At 36.4% G+C, this 17,774-nt stretch overlaps 1 protein-coding gene across 1 annotated transcript in view; it reads right to left on the minus strand.

The window, feature by feature from the left end:
• morc3a (MORC family CW-type zinc finger 3a) overlaps window positions 1-17,774 on the minus strand; it is a 93,792-nt gene that overhangs the window by 45,145 nt on the left and 30,873 nt on the right. The window contains exons 4-8 of the mRNA XM_051926291.1: window positions 16,661-16,909; window positions 14,729-14,857; window positions 14,092-14,233; window positions 5,793-5,921; window positions 2,856-2,975 (exon numbers count right to left, since the gene is read on the minus strand). Coding sequence (XP_051782251.1) covers window positions 2,856-2,975; window positions 5,793-5,921; window positions 14,092-14,233; window positions 14,729-14,857; window positions 16,661-16,909 — 769 coding nt within the window. The remainder of the gene's footprint in view (window positions 1-2,855; window positions 2,976-5,792; window positions 5,922-14,091; window positions 14,234-14,728; window positions 14,858-16,660; window positions 16,910-17,774) is intronic.

Raw genomic sequence — 17,774 nt, forward strand, 5'->3', positions numbered from 1 at the left:
CAGTACGAGTTGGTTATTAAATGCTTGTGTTTTTCACTCTTTAATATTTAATTCACTTGATTGTAATCATTCTATAACAATATAATTGTGCACCGAATGGCAAAATTATTCCAAATACCATAGCTGCTTTAGCGTTGTTAGAAGACATCGCAAATGCAAGAATTAGAAGACGGCGTATTTACAGATGATGATGACTGGCTTCTAAGTCAATTTAGATTTCGAAGACCTATCCTCTTGGAGCTATGTGCTGTTAGAATACTAGGATGTATACTTGACATCATTTCTATGATGAAATGCATTAAAAGTATGTATATTACATTTTACAGATAAACTGTTAACTTCATTTAAATAATGTATACTGTTAATAATTAAATATGTGTGGGCATGGTGGCACAGTGGAAGTGCTGCTACCTTGCAGTAAATGCGTCACGTCCTGGGTGTCCTTTTCCTGGAGTTTGTATGTTTTCATGTTGAGTTTCCTCTGCTTGCGTCAGTTTCCTTCCAAGGCATTGTGGGTTATGGGATTTGATGATGATAAATTGACGCTACTAGTGTATGTGTGCTCGTATTCACCTTGCGATGAGCTGGCACCCCATTGAGGGATTGTTCCTGCCTTGTGCTCGATGCTTGCTGGGATTGGCGCAACCCTGGACGGATTAATGGAATAATTAAACATGTATAATGAAGATTTTTCAATATTCCTTAAAAGTTTTTAAGAATTGGCATTCTAAGCTTACAGTTGGTTTTTCATTTATTAAAATATGCTTATTGTGTGGCAATTGATTACGTGGAGAAAGAAAACGGAAAAAAAAGGAATTAAAGGTTGGTATGTTTAACAGATAAAGTACTGTTGCAATAAATTATTACTTTCCACGGTTGCGCCCATCCCAGCAAGTAGTATATGCGTGAGGCATGAATAATCCTTGGATGGAGCGTCAGCTCATTGCTACCGCTGCGCCATTATGCCCCCACATGTATAATACATCAAATGAACATGATATCAATTATACATCTTAGTATTTTAAAATGTTCAGAGAGCTGTAATATAATGAATGTAATGTACTCTGTATGCCAATAACTGCCTGTGCAATTCCTGTCGGGGTAAAAGAAACCCCATTTAAAAAGCATGTACCAATTAACAACTGGCAATTATAATACGAAGCATTTAACATGCTACTTTAGTTATGATGGGGTTTGAGAAACTCTAGTATATTAAACATTGACTTTAAATTTAAGTTTATGATGTTCTACTTTAACAACAATATAAATAAGAAGATTAAAGTCGAAATGTCAACTTTAATCTTGACATAGAGCCTTTTTTTCCCCAGATGGGGGCTGTGACTTGCCTTTTCATGGCGACTTTTATACCTGAGCACTTCTTTTTTATTTCAGGTAGTGTGTGAACTTGAACTTTTGAGTGCCTCTGCCACACTGTATTACTCCATCACCTTCCTTTTGTTGCTTATACCACTGATTAAAACATCAAATAATATGTTTTCCTTGCCTCCACTTCACTCAGCAGAATCTCCATTTCGCATTCGCTGAAATTGTTTTTCTTACATGTGTTTTTGCCATTTACTTTTAACAAAACACTGAACGAAAGAAGCTATTTACAGGTATATTGATTTGCATATTCAAATAGGTAAAATTCTGTGAGGAGTTGGGCTGCAGGTCCATGTGTGTGCGTTAAAATTCGCCATGATTGGAGTTTATAGAGGGGAAGTGTGTAGAACTTTGCTTAAACTTAGATTTATCCATCCATCCATCCATTGTCCAACCTGATGAATCCGAACACAGGGTCACGGGGGTCTGCTGGAGCCAATCCCAGCCAACACAGGGCACAAGGAAGGAACCAATCCTGGGCAGGGTGCCAAACCACCGCAGGACACACACACACACACACACAAACACACCTACACACCAAGCACACACTAGGGACAATTTAGAATCGCCAATCCACCTATAACCTGCATGTCTTTGGACTGTGGGAGGAAACCGGAGCGCCCGGAGGAAACCCACACAGACACGGGGAGAACATGCAAACTCCACGCAGGGAATTTTTTTGTGTGTACACACATTTCCAGTTTTGACCATATGCCATGTCCTAATGAGAATTCTATGCACGGCATCATACATGAGGTCCCAGGTAATTGTTATGAGAAAAGGTATGGCGCAAGGTCACTGTCATGAAGAAACGTGTAAAGCAGTTAATGAGAAAATGTGTGCAGCAGGGATGTTTCGAGTTAAGAATTGTAATAAATATGAGGCTCGCCCAACGCAAGGGGCTCAGTTACTGAACTGAGACAGCTTTATAAGCTCTACAATGGTTTTATATGCTTTGCAGCAAAGTCTGTTCTGATTGCCTACCTAGAAACTCTGCATGTTGTTTTCTGAAGAGGGTTTCTCCACGACAAGCACACTCCTTTTTTCCTAACCAGTTATTCACTCGGCTACCGTCTTTGCCTTCCGTTTCCATCTCCACACTTGTACCTCCATATGCCACATGGCTTCAGAAAGTAACTGAATGCCCACTCCCCACCCTGCCACTGCATCAGTTTTGTGACAAATAACAAAAAAAAACAGCTTCCTGATGTCTTAGACCATGGAAAAAATTACATATGAAAATTTGTACTGGTGTCTCATTTCCACCAATTACCGTTCACCACATATTAAGTTAATATTCCTCATACAAGAGATATGTTGATATCCCATTCGTGGCACACCCCTACCTTGCACACAATACATCCACCAAAGGATGAAAGTGACAAGGACCTTACGCTTAGGTAGCAGTTTATAGAAAGCATATTGCAAGTATTAATACAAGTACAGAATGATTTAAGTCTAAATATGCTTACCTTGAGCTGACAGCCTACTCTCTCATATGCTTTGATTAGGCGATTCTTATGGTACATCATTATACCATATTGCTCCTTGCTCTTCGTGTTGTATCCAAAAGTAAAAGTAACTTTATTTTTCTGAAAGGAATGTAAAAGCTGAATAACAATAAACTTTTACAAAAAATAATTTTGAAATTAAACTATTTTAAATATGGGCAGCAAAAAAAAAAAACACAGTAGGTGGCCTTGCCTGAATTTAGTAAATGTGAAAATTAAATTATGAAGCTGGAAACTTAAGGGAAAATTTCAAACAATAAGAAGTTTTTCTTTACACAAGTTATTTTCATGCGTACAGCAACTTAGGTTCAAATCCAATGCCCAAACTTTATACATGTGGAATCTGCAAATTTCTTCTGTGGAAGCATGATTCCCCAATCTCCATCTATAATAAACATGCCTAAAGAGATGTTTGTTAGGTTAAATGGCAATTTCAAATTTACCCCTATGTAAGTGTGGGTTGTGTATAAGTTGACTTTACAAATACTGGCACCCTGTCTTAGGCTGTTTCTTGTCTTGAGCCCAGTGATGCTAGGAGAGGCTTTAGATCCCCTGAACTTGATTAAGCAAGTATGAAAATGTTATGTACATACCTACATACTGTAAATATTTCAATTTAATGCCCACAAAAAATTCAACTGCCTTAAAAATCTTACAACATGTACTTTTTTATATTAAAGACTAATAAAATTATATTCTGCATTGAATCGGAGGTATCACTTATTTGCAAATTTTTGCTATTTGGTCTATAGATTAAGTAATCAAATTAACTTTGCTCAAAGGTTCCTTGGCTTTTATCCTCCTTGGTGTTAACCCCAAATGTTTCTCAAGCTCAGAATTCTATTTAAAAATGTTTAAAACCGAGTACTAATTGGGTTAACCTGTTCTGATGAGATATGGAGTGTTAAGAAAGAGTAATGCTCGGGTCATTATTATCCTGCCATCCTGTGGATAATTTAATATCATATGCCAATAGCACTATGGTATTGTACTGTGTTAGCCATTATGAGTATAGTGAGAAGTCAAGCAAAATGACACCTATTACCTATTAACTAAAAAGATTACAATATGCAAGCTTTCAAGGCAACTCAGGTCCCTTCTTCAGGCAAGATGTAATGAGTACACAATCATAAGTATATAGTGCAAATTGTTTAATTATTGCTTCAAAGTGATATATAGTGTGTATGCTTGTGTGCTCTTCTGAACATTTACTTTCAAAATTATTTTTCATTCCAGTCCTTGAGAAAAAGTTTTTATTTACCACAGGGAGGTTAGTTATGCCTTTAACTTATGAGTTCCTGATGCGTTTGCACATATGAGCACAGTTATATTCGCTTTATTTAGCTTGAACCCATGAGCTGCCTTTTCATTACCATCAGCCAAAGTACAATTGGGTAAAACACTTCCACATTAATCCAGTCTCGTCTGAATTATAAATCTGCGCAGCACTAAACATATTACGAAATGAAGCTGCAGCTTCAAAATCCACCGATTTCGCTCACCTAACAAGTTTAGCTTATGAATGCCATGGCAAATCTTGAATCGAGTAAGCCAGCCACTTGAAAATTAACTATGACACTCACTGCTTATTTTCTCATGAAACTCTCTTGGTTTTTTCTGGAACACGGGTCCAGAAATACAACCACCCTAACACCTTTTCAGCAAAAACTACTCACTACTTTCCACACTCTTGTTACTCTCTGCCTTATCATAAAGCTCCTTTATCTTCCGAGACTAAGCCTTAATGTCAGAGATTGTTTGCTGAACCGACATTAAATTCCTTCATAAGCACTGTTCGATTTTCACCTTTCTCAAGCCTCTTACATATTTCCATCTTCTGCTTGAGAGTAAGCACTCTACACTTACACTTACTTGGTGCCTGTTTCTGCATACTTAGGATTGAGTGAGCAAAAGAAAATTTAAACAAAAAAAAAAATACCAACTGACCGTATTACAGTCAAAGAAAGGACAGATGAGGTTAGACTGTATATTTACACATGCAGGAGAGACAGACAAGCATGTTGTGCGCAAGTACCGGTTGCACAAACAGTGGTCTTACACATGGGGCGTGCACAGATGGCACACCAAGTTTAAACTTACATTTCCATGAAATCTATTTTATTTTAAGAATTATTTCTTTTATTTTTTTTTGCTGGTAGCTTGAGTTCTGGTTAACAAGAGAGTCTACTGTAAATAAATAATTGCTATTGAAATACTTGTTTAGAAACATTGTTTAGATGCAAGAGACTAAATGTTTCCCAAAAAGGCCCACAATGTTTTGAAACAGGGGGACTACTTTGTGCCAGACATTTTAAATTTGCAACGCTATGGATATGACATCTAATCTTGGTACAATGATAACCGACAGACTGGAGCACAAAATAAAATTGATTCTAGGGTTTTGTATCATAAAATGTGTATGTACTGTAAAATCCAGTTATTTGGAGAGAAATCCCTAAAGCATCATTTTCATGCGTTTTATTTAGCTGATATTGGTATAAAATTAAGGTTCTTAATCATATTCATACTTTAAAAATTTGAAGCATTATACTCATGGCTCTTCAGTCATTTGCAGTTCCTTTATTACATAACTACAGTAATAACCTTTTATTTTTGGGTGTATGTAACTTAGGCACAGTAATGCCAAAAAAACTCCTTAGTGCATAAAACACTTATGCAAATGACCCAAAAATATGTTGGAATCTGCATATTCTCTTAACATATATGATACTATCACACATTGTGTCAATTTTGTGGACATAGCAGCAGTGCATAACAAAATGGTGACTCAGTGCTTTTTTTTTCTATATAATTAACATAAGCAATAATAAATCAACTTGCCAAGCTGCAGCACAAAACATTCTCCCAATAATACTGTAACTTTATAGAAAAGGATACTAAAAATGACGGCTTGTAAACATCTTTTTCAATGTATGCTAAGCTCTTAGATATCAGCTGTGTTTTCACTTTTTGACCTCTTAAAATTATCTGCATCTTGGGCTTCAGATAGAGTATGCTGCAATAAGCCTAGAAAAAAAAAATTAAAAGAAGATTAAAGCTTACATTTATATCATATTATATACATACATAAATACATATACATATATCTGCTATATATATATATATATATATATATATATCTGCTATATATATATATATATATATATATATATATATATATATATATATATATAAAATCTTAAGCCTAAAAGTGCAACGGTGACGTTTTTATGCCACAATTTTTGTTACACTCTAAATTGGCTTATTTTAAAACCTACATATATATGTTTTGTATCATTCTTTTAAGAATTTATTGAACTTTAATGTGATGTTGTTAGATTTTCAAAATTCTTATTCAGTTTTTAAATTATAAACTAAAAAATATCAAGAACTCACATCTCGCAAGACGGGATTTTGTGCCAAAAGATTTAACCATGTCCGGGGCCAGAAATAAAACACAAAGAGTAGGACAGCTGCTGTACAGGCTTTTAAATGTTCAAAGTGCCACATGAGATGCAGATCACATGGCACGGCAGCAGCAGCAAGCCAGCAGCTGATCGAGCAAAGAGGAGGTTAAAAAAACAAAAAACAAAAAAAAAAAAAAACCTTGAGGTGTGTTAACATCCCCTCCTCATAACCCGAGCTGCACAGATGCCCTTAGCGCAGCAAGCAGAGGGGAACCCCCTTGTGTGTGTGTGTTCATACATATATTATATATTACATATTGTAGCAGTTAAGGCTTTTGTCCACCTCTTGAACCCTCAGATACCACTCTTGAGACCAGGTGAATGTATAATAACTATTTATTTTACTATTGTACAGTGCACAAAGCACCCTCCACTCCACACTCATAAACTACAATAATTCTCACTCAAAACCAATCCTCCTCGCCCAGACACGTCGCCACCCTACCTCCCAGCTCAGCTCAGTGTTCTGGGCTTCCCACAATCCTTTTATAGCCCCTGACCCGGAAGTGGTTCCAAGCCAAACCCACAAGTCCGTTTTCCTTCCGGGTCAGGGCAAACAGTCCTCTTCTTCATCCCGGGAGCACGTCGCTTCCTCCAGTCACGTGACTGTGACGCACTCCTGGGTTATAGGGCACGCAAGAGCCCACTAGCCCCCCTACAGCGACTCCTGGCGGCCCCCAAGGTATCCAGCAGGGCTGTGTCACAACACTACAAAGTCCATGAGGCCCTGCTGGAACTCAGGGCACGAATATGCTGTCCGGAGGGCTCCTCCTAGCGGCCTGGGGGTGAGGGCCGGACTGGGAAGCCGGCAATCCTCCAGAATATATACACACATACATACACACATGCAAACCTTTCTCTAAGCAGATATAATTTACTACTTCAATGAGTCACACAGCTTGTTGATGAACTTGCATAAAATTAGTAATGTGCTTCAAATGAAATATCAAGAATAAACTGTCTCTTTATGTTCTTACAATGAAAACATAATAGCATTGTAAGGTAAGTCGGGATGTCTCTTATAGAGAGATTCAAAGATGTGTACAAACAAGTTTAATAAGAAAGTGGCAAAAAAAAAAACTAAATAGTAATAATACACAAACTAGGTAATACCATAAATCTGTGAAAGATGATCAGGGGCCTCATGTATAAACGGTGTGCATGCACAAAAATGTTGCATACGTCCGTTTCCACACTCACATCGCAATGTATAAAAACTAAACTTGGCGTAAACATTTTAAGCTCTCCACAACCTTGCTCCCCCCTACCTCACTGATCTCCTACTGCCTTTCACTCCCTCTCGTTCACTCAGATCCTCATCTGCAGCTCTACTTTCTGTACCACACATCAAACTCTGTTCTATGAGAGATCGAGCATTCTCTCATAGTGCTCCTCAACTCTGGAATTCTCTTCCCTCTCATAAATGTCAGCTTGATTCAATAACACATTTTAAAACTACCCTGAAAACCTATCATTTCAAACTAGCATACCAATTGTGAATTTTACACTGTTAGTGCCTGTTATCTTTGTTTGTTGCTAATTATTGCTTTTTTGATTTATCATTCTCTTGTTTTTATTTTACTAATGTTGTTTAATTTTATTGTACGGTGACCTTGAGTGCTAAGAAAGGCGCCTATTAAATAAAATGTATTATTATTATTATTTATTATTATAAAGCCATCCACATTTTCACGCTAGCTCAATCCCTGGCATACGCAAGTTCTCCGCTCGGTTTTGCAAACTGGCAGCACCCAACGTCAAAGCAGTGCTACTATTCCTGTGTGGTTTCCCTTTCTTTTTTAGATCCACATCCCTGACGCGGCTTTATCAAATAGACTGAAATTAACCGCATACTGTTAATTAGTTTAAGGCATCTGATTGTAATTAACCTGTAACAATATAATGGTCCACGGAATGGCCAAACTATTCCAAATACCATATCTGCTTTAGCGTGGTTACTCTCACTGCACCTTCTTCTTCTTTCAGCTGCTCCCGTTAGGGGTTGCCACAGTGGATCATCTTTTTCCATATTACTCTCACTGCACCACTCAGAGTACAGTGGAACCTCGGGTCACGACCGTAATTCGTTCCAAAACTCTGGTCGCAACCCGACTTGGTCGTGACCTTAAGTAATTTCCCCCATAGGATTGTATGTAATTACAATTAATCTGCTCTGGACTGTACGAGCTGTATGTAAATATATACAGTGGAACCTCGGTTCACGAACGTCTCGGTACATGTACAAATCGGTTTACGACCAAAAAGTTCACCAAACTTTTGCCTCGGTTCACGACCACACACTCGGTATACGAACAAGCCAGTTTCCCTTTCGGTTTCTGCGCGCCGATGATTTCCGCACGTGTTGCATTGTTCTCGGTCAGACGTGCGTACTTGCACGTGTGTGCGCGCTTTCGCTGTGAAGTCTTTGTGCTCTATGTCATTTCCCTTCCGATTCGTACGCGCCGATTACTGTATTTAAGCACGTGTTCAGCCTCTCCCTGTTCATTGTTCTCAGTCAGATGTGCGTGCTTTACCTGTGAACTCTTTGTGCTCTACAGTATTTCGTGTGCTTTTGCAGTTAACCATGGCTTCTAAGCAAGTGAAGAGTGGTGAGAAGAAAGTTTTGCAGAAAATTGAAATCGAAGTAAAGAAAGAAACTATTGAAAAGTATGAGCGTGGCGTTTGTGTTACTGATCTTGCCAAGTACAAGAAGTCAAAATCTACGATTTAGACTATTCTAAAGCAGAAAGAATCTATTAAAGCAGCTGATGTTGCAAAAGGAGTTACAGCGTTAACCAGGCAGAGGCCTCAAGTGCTGAAAGAGGTGGAAAAAACTGTTGCTAGTGTGGCTGAACGAGAAGCAACTTGCAGGGGATAGCGTAAGCGAGGCGTTATTATGCGAGAAAGCCAGGAAGATTCTTGGCAATTTGCTGCAAAACTATGAGTGGCAAAAGTGAGGAATTTAAAGCCAGTAGATGATGGTTTGAAAAGTTTCACAAGAGAAGTGGCATTCATAGTGTGGTAAGGCATGGAGGGGCTGCTAGTTCCGACGCTGAAGCTGCGAAAGTATTTGTGAAAAATTTCACAAAATTAGTGGAGGATGAAGGCTGCATCCCGCAACAAATCTTCAACTGCAACGAGACCAGATTATTCTGGAAGAGGATGCCGAAGAGGACCTACATTACCCAGGAAGAGAAGGCTAAGCCCGGCAATAAACCAATGAAGGACAGGTTAACCATTTTGCTGTGTGCTAATGCTAGTGGTGACATAAAAATCAAGCCACTACTTGTTTACCAATTTGAGAACTCTCGTGCTTTCAAGCAGCACAATGTAAACAAAGCCAGACTGCCTGTGATGTGGGGGGCAAACACGAAGGGTGGGTCACAAGGACCTTGTTTTTGGAATGGCTGCACATGAAGCGATATCTCAAAGAGAATAACCTGCCTAAAAAATGCCTTCTTCTGATGGACAATGCACTGGCACACCCTCCAAGTTTGGTTGACGATATGGTCTGAAAAATTTTAATGCATAGGAAAAGGCAAGTCACATTAGACTGCTATTTTGTGAAGTCTGATCCACCAGCTAAACAACTAAAACACCAGAAACCCAAGAAATCACAGAGAAAACACCTGAAGGAGAACATCCCTCCATCGCAGATCCGAACTCTCTCTCAAAACTGTAACCTCCTCTCCACTCAGTTCCTTCATGTCAGAACTCGACTCATGCAAGGTGAGTTTTCTTGGTGGTTTATGGTTAGTTTTTGTATTACGGATTTTTCAAATGTTCATTTTTCAGTTTGTAGCGTGAACTGTTGCAATGTTACTTTTCTTGGTTGTTTATTAAATTTCTGATTTTTCAAATGTTCATTTTTTTTTCCCCTGTGCTCAAAACTCATTAAAAAAAAGTTTACACAGAGATTGGGTTGTAAGGCTATTAGTGTGAACTCCTGCAATGTTACTTTCTTGGTTGCTTATGGTTGGCTTTTAAATAAAGTTCGGATTTGTTCAAATGTTCCTTTTTTTCCCCTGTGCTTAAAACTCATTTAAAAAGAGTGTTTACAGCGATCGGGTTGTAAGGCTATTAGCGTGAACTCCTGCAATGTTACTTTCTTGGTGGTTTATGGTTGGTTTACTATTACGCTGTGCATTCTATGGTTTAGTTAACTATATTTGTGCTTAAAAACATAAAAAAATATATATTTACATACAGTTCATATGGTCTGGAACAGATTAATTGTATTTACATACAATCCTATGGGGGAAATTGCTTTACGACCAGAGTTTTGGAATGAATTATGGTCGTGAACCGAGGTTCCACTGTATATATTCTCTCTCTCTCACTGCACAAGGAGAGACTGAACATGTGCGGAAATCATCGGCGCGTACGAACCAGAAGGGAAACTGGCTTGTTCGTTACCCGAGTGTGTGGTCGTGAACAGATGCAAAAGTTTGGCAAACTTTTTGGTCGTAACCCAATCTGTATGTGGTCCGAGACGTTCGTGACCCGAGGTTCCACTGTATTTATATCACTGTATCCGAGTGTGGAATCACAGCTCTACAACAGCTGATCGGAAAGAGAATTATCAGGATACAGCATCAAACACATGCTGCCTCAGCCATGCTGTCTATGGAACTGCTCCCATACTGCAAATGCTTCTGAGCCTTTCCTGTACGGACATCGCGGTTCAGAAACAGTTTCATCCCAAGAACTATAAACTCAATCACTCAGTCCATCAAGTGCTCCTTGTAGAACTGTTTGTACTTAGAAGTACAATTACCTCACTGTAAATTTGCAATACGGTTATAATATTGCACAACCTGAGCCACTTTAGCACGTATTTACATATGATTACGATATCATTTTAAGATGAAATGCAGCAAAATGTGTTTATTACATTATATAGATAAAATGTTAACATCATTCAAATAATCTATATTGTTAATAATTAAACATGTGAGGACACAGTGTCACAACACTAGCAAAGACCTGGCGCCCCGTTCAGGGATTGTTCCTGCCTTGTGCTGTATTCTTGCTGGGGCTGGCGCGACACTGGAAGGACAGATGGACAGAATAATTAAACATGTACTACGAAGATATTTCAATGTTCTTTAAAAGTTTTGAAGAATCTGCGTTCTAAGCTTTCAGATGGCTTAACGCCTATTACAGAGCTGATTGTGTGGCGATTGGGTACTTGGAGAAAGAAAAGGAAGGACAGGAATTAGAATTAGTACATTTGAAAGAGACAGTACTGCTGCAATAAATTATTTCATCGAAGGTTGCGCACGGCGCAGCAAGCACCTTGCATGAGGCAGGAAAAATTTGTGGACGGGGCACCAGCTCGTCACTATCACTGCGCCAATGCGTTCCCATGTTTAATAACATACTTTAACTCCTATCATCATGACAATGATATCAAGTATACATCTCAGTATTTTAATTATTCAGAGAGCTGTAATATCACGAATGTAATGGATTCTGTGTCCTGTCAGAGGAAGAGAAAGCCTGTTTAAGAAGCATGTAGTGATTCACACACTGAGCACATAGAAGAACATATACAAAACAAAGCATTTAACATGCTACTTTAGTTATCATGGTATTTGAGAAACTAGTAAATTAAATGATTTTAAGGTGAAGTTTATGATGTTCTACTTTAATGACAAAATAAACTACGTGATTAAAGTGGAAATTTCAAGCTTTTTTCCCCCCACTATGTCCAATATTTTTTTTTTCTTTTCTCTGTACCCTAATAAGCTTTCATATGACACTCAGACGGTGGGCTACAACTCGCCTTTTCAAGGAGACTTTGATATCTGGCAACTTCTTTTTAATTTCGGGCACTGGGCGACTTTGTGAACTTGAGCTTTCGAGTTTCTCTGACACTCTGTCACTTGATCAACTTCATTTTGTTGTTTATACCACTGTTTAAACCAACAAATAGTATGTTTTCTCTTGCCTCCCACTTGGTATTTGCTGAAATTCTTCTGTTTTCCCCCGTGCTTTTGACATTGCCTTTTCACAGAACGCTAAGCTTAAGGGCTATTTATATTGATTTGCATACTCAAAGAGGCATAATTCTGGGAGGAGTTGGGGAGTGGCAGCTGGCGCGTGCACGTGCGTTACTTCTCACACTGACTGGGATATGTGTAGTGGAAGAACGTGGAAGTTGGCTTACACACAGATTTATGCATCTGGATTTTTTTTGTGTGTACGCGCATTTCCGCTTTTGTCCGTACGCCATGTTTTAGTGTGAATTCTACGCACGGCATAATACATGAGGCCCCTGGTGATCTAATGAGACTAAAGTAGAAGTTTTTAGTTAAAATGCTAAGTAGTATGTTGGTCACATGTTAAATACTCTACACCATCCCTGCTGTCTTTGGTGCTGACAGCATCATGTTATTGGGAAGGTGGCTAGCAGAAATGACCAGTAAATATGTAAGGTCAGAGAGAAATATGAACATAACAACAGAGTGTTTAAATGGACTATAAAGCAAGACGTCCTACGCCAGAAAACTGAAAGTAGGTAAGATGATAGATGGCCTTTTTGTTAAAGGACAAAGCCATAATACAAAATTAATAATGTTGAAACATAAAAAATAGCTAAAGCAGAGTGATTACTTCAATCTTTAAATGGGTATTTTGTGTTTGAGGCAAGACTTAAAAACAGCTGTTCATAACCATCTTAAACTAGCCTGACAAAACTAAGGCAATTTTGCAAATGACAAATTTTTACCCATTCTAAAGTGCAATGTAAAGATACATATTCAATAAAGATTATGGGCTATAACAGATGTTTGTGGTGATTCATCAGAGTATTGATCCAGTGTTGTCAACTCTTACAAAATGAGGACTTTCTCCTCCCAAATACTTTATACATTTTTGTTTAATTTTTTTTTATAGGTAATCTGTGAATAAATTCCAAACCTAATTCATCAAAGAGGCTGTGAGACTTTCAAATTATAAAAAGGATTTCTTCCACTCCATTCTATTCCTCCTGTTATAAAACCAAATTTAGTGAGAACCTGAAACTACCAATACATTTTTATTAGTCAGAATGCAATATAAACACAGAAGATTTACATAACAGCCTACAGTTGAAGGGGTATAGACCTTTATCCTTTAAGTTCCAATACACTGTTCTGGACTGTGACAAGAGGTGTATAGCATTAATAATATCACATTGCATTAATGTGGTTATAGATTAAAAAATATGAGCAATAACTGAAGTCTATATAAATCAAAACTAATGATGGCTGCTGATGAGAACTTTGTTGTGAAGATTCCAGTACAGTATTATTTCGGCTAACAACTAAGTAATATTACAGGATCATATTTCATACAACTATCAAAGCAAAAATACAATTTAAATTAATATCAGCAAACACAGTTAGCTTAAAGATGAAAAGCATTGTTAAATCAAGCTTTAAAATTTACATTTAACTTGTGTGCTACAAAAAAAGTATTTTTTTTGAGAAACTCAAAACTCTATATATAACCTGTCTAGAAGCAGGTCTGTACATTTTGTAATATCTGCACTACATGTGCAATATTCAATAACTGTAAAAGTGCAAAATTAAGCAGCAGTCTGCTGTGTTCAAGAATTAAGTTAAACAGGTGAAAATTTATTTTAAGAAAATTATTGTAAAACAATGTAGTAGGCAAAATGATTTTTGCTTAAAATCATTAGTCAAACAGTTTTCCCACATAAGCCAAGAAATATAGTGTCTGACCCGTAAGGAATAGTCACTTTCTGGAACAGCCTGGTCCAGTCTGTCTTGTCTTTTGTATTTTTCATTGTTCAGCACATCATCTGGAATTCTGATGTCATATTTGTTTGTATTAAAATCAAACTCTACAGTTCCATCTTTAGATCTTAAAAAGAAAACAAAAACATCTAGTTCAATCTCATTGTTTTTAAGTACTGAATCTGGTGCTCATGCTTTATTTCAAATAGTCTAGAAACACCAATTAACCAATTTGTTAGTACAGAGCCTCCTTTTAATGACTGCAATAGTTCTGCAACTCAAAGATGTAAAATGTAATATAAAAAACAGAAAATTCAAATAAATTGTGATTTTTAAATGAAGAAACATTAACCTTCATTCACATGGGCACACAAGCTAAATTATTGATGCTTATAAATTTGTAGTGGGTAATACTATAATGACTATCATGCAAAAAAGTCTGCTTCTGACCTTTTTTTGAGAGGGGAGCAAATAGTGTATTTAAAAAGGTAAAAAAACAGGATGTCAATTTATTACAGACACTCAAATTGCAATTGTATAATATATAATTAAAAATGAATGTGGCAGAATTTCCTTTTCTTTTTGTTAAAGGCTAGCTATGCAATATTTTCACACTATTTACCTTCTTAAATTCCAAATTATAATTCTTGTTCCTCGTTTATCTATGGCTTTCAATTCATCAGTTAACTCCTTTTCACTGTTGAACAGGGAATACTTCAGAATGGCTTCAAGACTTGCTTTGGATTCTTCACTGATCTTCTGTAATTCTTAATGTTAAAGAAACTTAGCAACAATAAGGAGCTTAAAAGGTTTCTTAATTAAATTACTTGACAAAACATGTATGGAAAGGCTAATTAATCATAAAAAGCTGCTATGAAACAGATAGACATAGTAACAAAGTAACCGCTGAGAAAATCAGTGTAAATTTGTAATACTGACATCTGGAATAAGGATAAACCGTGTACCCATTTATTCTCAACATACTAAACATCTGTAATAAAATATTTAATTATAGGTCATTATAAGTACTTAATATATATTTTAAATATATACAGGTTATAAATATAAAATATAAAGAACTTTGATCACTTACCTAGTTTAGCTTTTAAAACTTTTTATTTATTACAATATAAATTACAATATACAATTTATTACAATATAAATTAACCAAAGATGAGCTCCTTTTTAATACTGTGCAAACACTATACAAATTTACATGAAATAATAATAATAATAATAATAATAATAAAAAAGAGTAAAAAAAAAATTTCCTTCAAAATAAGAACTTTAATGGTGACACATAAGAATACAAAAAATGAGCAACAATCGAACCAAAATGTCAGAGTGACCATTCTAAGCAACTTTAGAACAGAAAATATTATAGTATCTCAAAACATGGTATTAAAATGTCATTTTTAGTATCATATCAACAAATAAAATGAATGAATAAAATAAATTTGATAACCAACAGTTCAGCTAGTCAGGAACTAACCATGGGAGAATTACAAAAATACAAATTGTAATGTCTAATATTAAGATTACCTACATAAAGTATATTACTTGTCTTTGTAAATAATATGATGAGTTCAACAAGGGCTGGCTACTTTTTAAGGCTGTATTGGCAACTACCAGCTCACTATAAATAATGTTGATTTATTCACTTGCCAAACCATTTTTCCCCAACCCCCTTCGCCAATCAAAATGTATACAGCCTGTAGCATTTTCTGGGATGTATCTTTCACAAAATGAGATGCACTGCTCTGTTTTTGGTGGTGAGTTTGGTTAGACTTTTGAGATTCTTGCAAAATCAAGCCCAAGTTGTAGATAGCTGGGCCTACTACTGACCATTCTCTCAACAATTTGCCAAATGAGTACTGACTCCTAGGTAAGGGTTTGAACAGCGGGGTTGTGGGAATTATTTTAAAATCTTTTAACTTAATATAGTGGGAAAATCCTACTGTTTAAAGAAAATAATATCACAGTAAAACTGTGATGCTCAGTCTGTGCAGTAACAGCCACTCTCAGATGGGGCAGCTATAGATGATTTTGTAGGTGACAATTATTCTTTAAAAATTTGAATTTAATACTTGGAATATTTAATATTTATGTTGTTTTACAAAATTAAGTGGTGCTAAGTCAAGCATCTACCGAGATGTATACTAACAAAGAGTGTTACAGACAATGAAACTTTCCCATTTTATATTAGACAAGTACAAGGAAAAAAATTAATGTTAACAGCAATCTCTTAATAATGAATTAAATACAGATGTTTCCAGCTTCCATTGATGTTTAGAGTAACCACGAGCACTTTTCAGATGAGGCTGACTACTGCAAAAGTTGTAGAGCTCCCTGTATACAGTATGCATTCATTTACAATTCCATTTTATCAATAAAATAATTCATGATATCGTAATACTGACAGTTACCATATTGGATCATTAAAAGCTAAATTGATGGGAAAAAAAACATGCTAGAAAAGCAAAATAAATTAACCTTACAGTAGACATATTTTTTATTACTGCTGTATAAACAGAACGAAAACTTGAATATGAACAATATATTTGCATTATTTATAAAAAGGATATGATGAGGTGTAAAGTTAGGTATGAGTGGCACAAGCACATGCTCTGCTTTAATTGCTTCATGATAGCTCTGAGAGAGTAGACCAATGCTCATACTTTTACCATTTTTACTAAATACAATTGCATCTTTTCCTAGGCGCATTGATCCAGATTTAAATCCATTTCCATACAATCCAACTGGTACATGGCCTTTTACGGCTACTTTGTCACTGAACCCAAAGCTGGAGGGAGGAAATTTAAAAAAAAGCAATATCAAAACTTGAACGGCGCACCCAAACAATAAGCATATCCATTAGGAAAAATAAATATGATAATTACAGAACACTGAAAATAAAAGATATGCAAACAATTACATAATTGATTATAAATATAAACTAACAATTCTCTAAAGACGTCACATTCTTCAGTATCAGCAATATACATAGCAAAACATGAACCTTAAGTCACAGTGCAGACTCTAGGCCTATTCATTTCTCATTCACATGTTGATTATTATCAGGGAGACAGGGAACACTTGGACACTGCTCCAGTTTGGTGCAGAGGTGTCACTCGCTGCACTATGATCCAGGCGGTTTGTTGTGTGGTGGGTGCAGCAACATGCTAATCAGCACATGCTCACAAACTCTCCTCTCTAACTGTAACAGATATTATATAGGTTTATGCATTCACATTCAACAGGAGTGGGGGAAAAATGTTTAATAGTTTTAGCCAAGTAGCACTTTTTTTATTATGTGTGGTCAAATTGACAGAAGCAGCACAGCAAAAGGTACCAGTGAATCCGTTGAGGAAATAACAAGGCTGATTTTTATCCTATCTGAATAATAAATCTGCAAAATTAAGTATTCTCAAACTATAATCAGTTCATGGGATATCTAATTACATAACTATTCATGGCAGTATTAAAATAATTCCTATCTTAAATATGTTCTTTATTCCAGAGAGAAACAGGATATTATTTGTACAGTTTAAACCAAAATCTTCATTTACACAATCATTTGTGTAATGCACAAAAATCTTGTAATAGTTTTATTTTCTATAACACTGAACAGACAAATGTAGGATTTCTCTTCTTAGTAATCCTGAGTG

Source organism: Erpetoichthys calabaricus, chromosome 4 (assembly GCF_900747795.2).
Source record: "Erpetoichthys calabaricus chromosome 4, fErpCal1.3, whole genome shotgun sequence".
In the NCBI taxonomy this organism is placed as follows: Eukaryota; Metazoa; Chordata; class Cladistia; order Polypteriformes; family Polypteridae; genus Erpetoichthys; species Erpetoichthys calabaricus.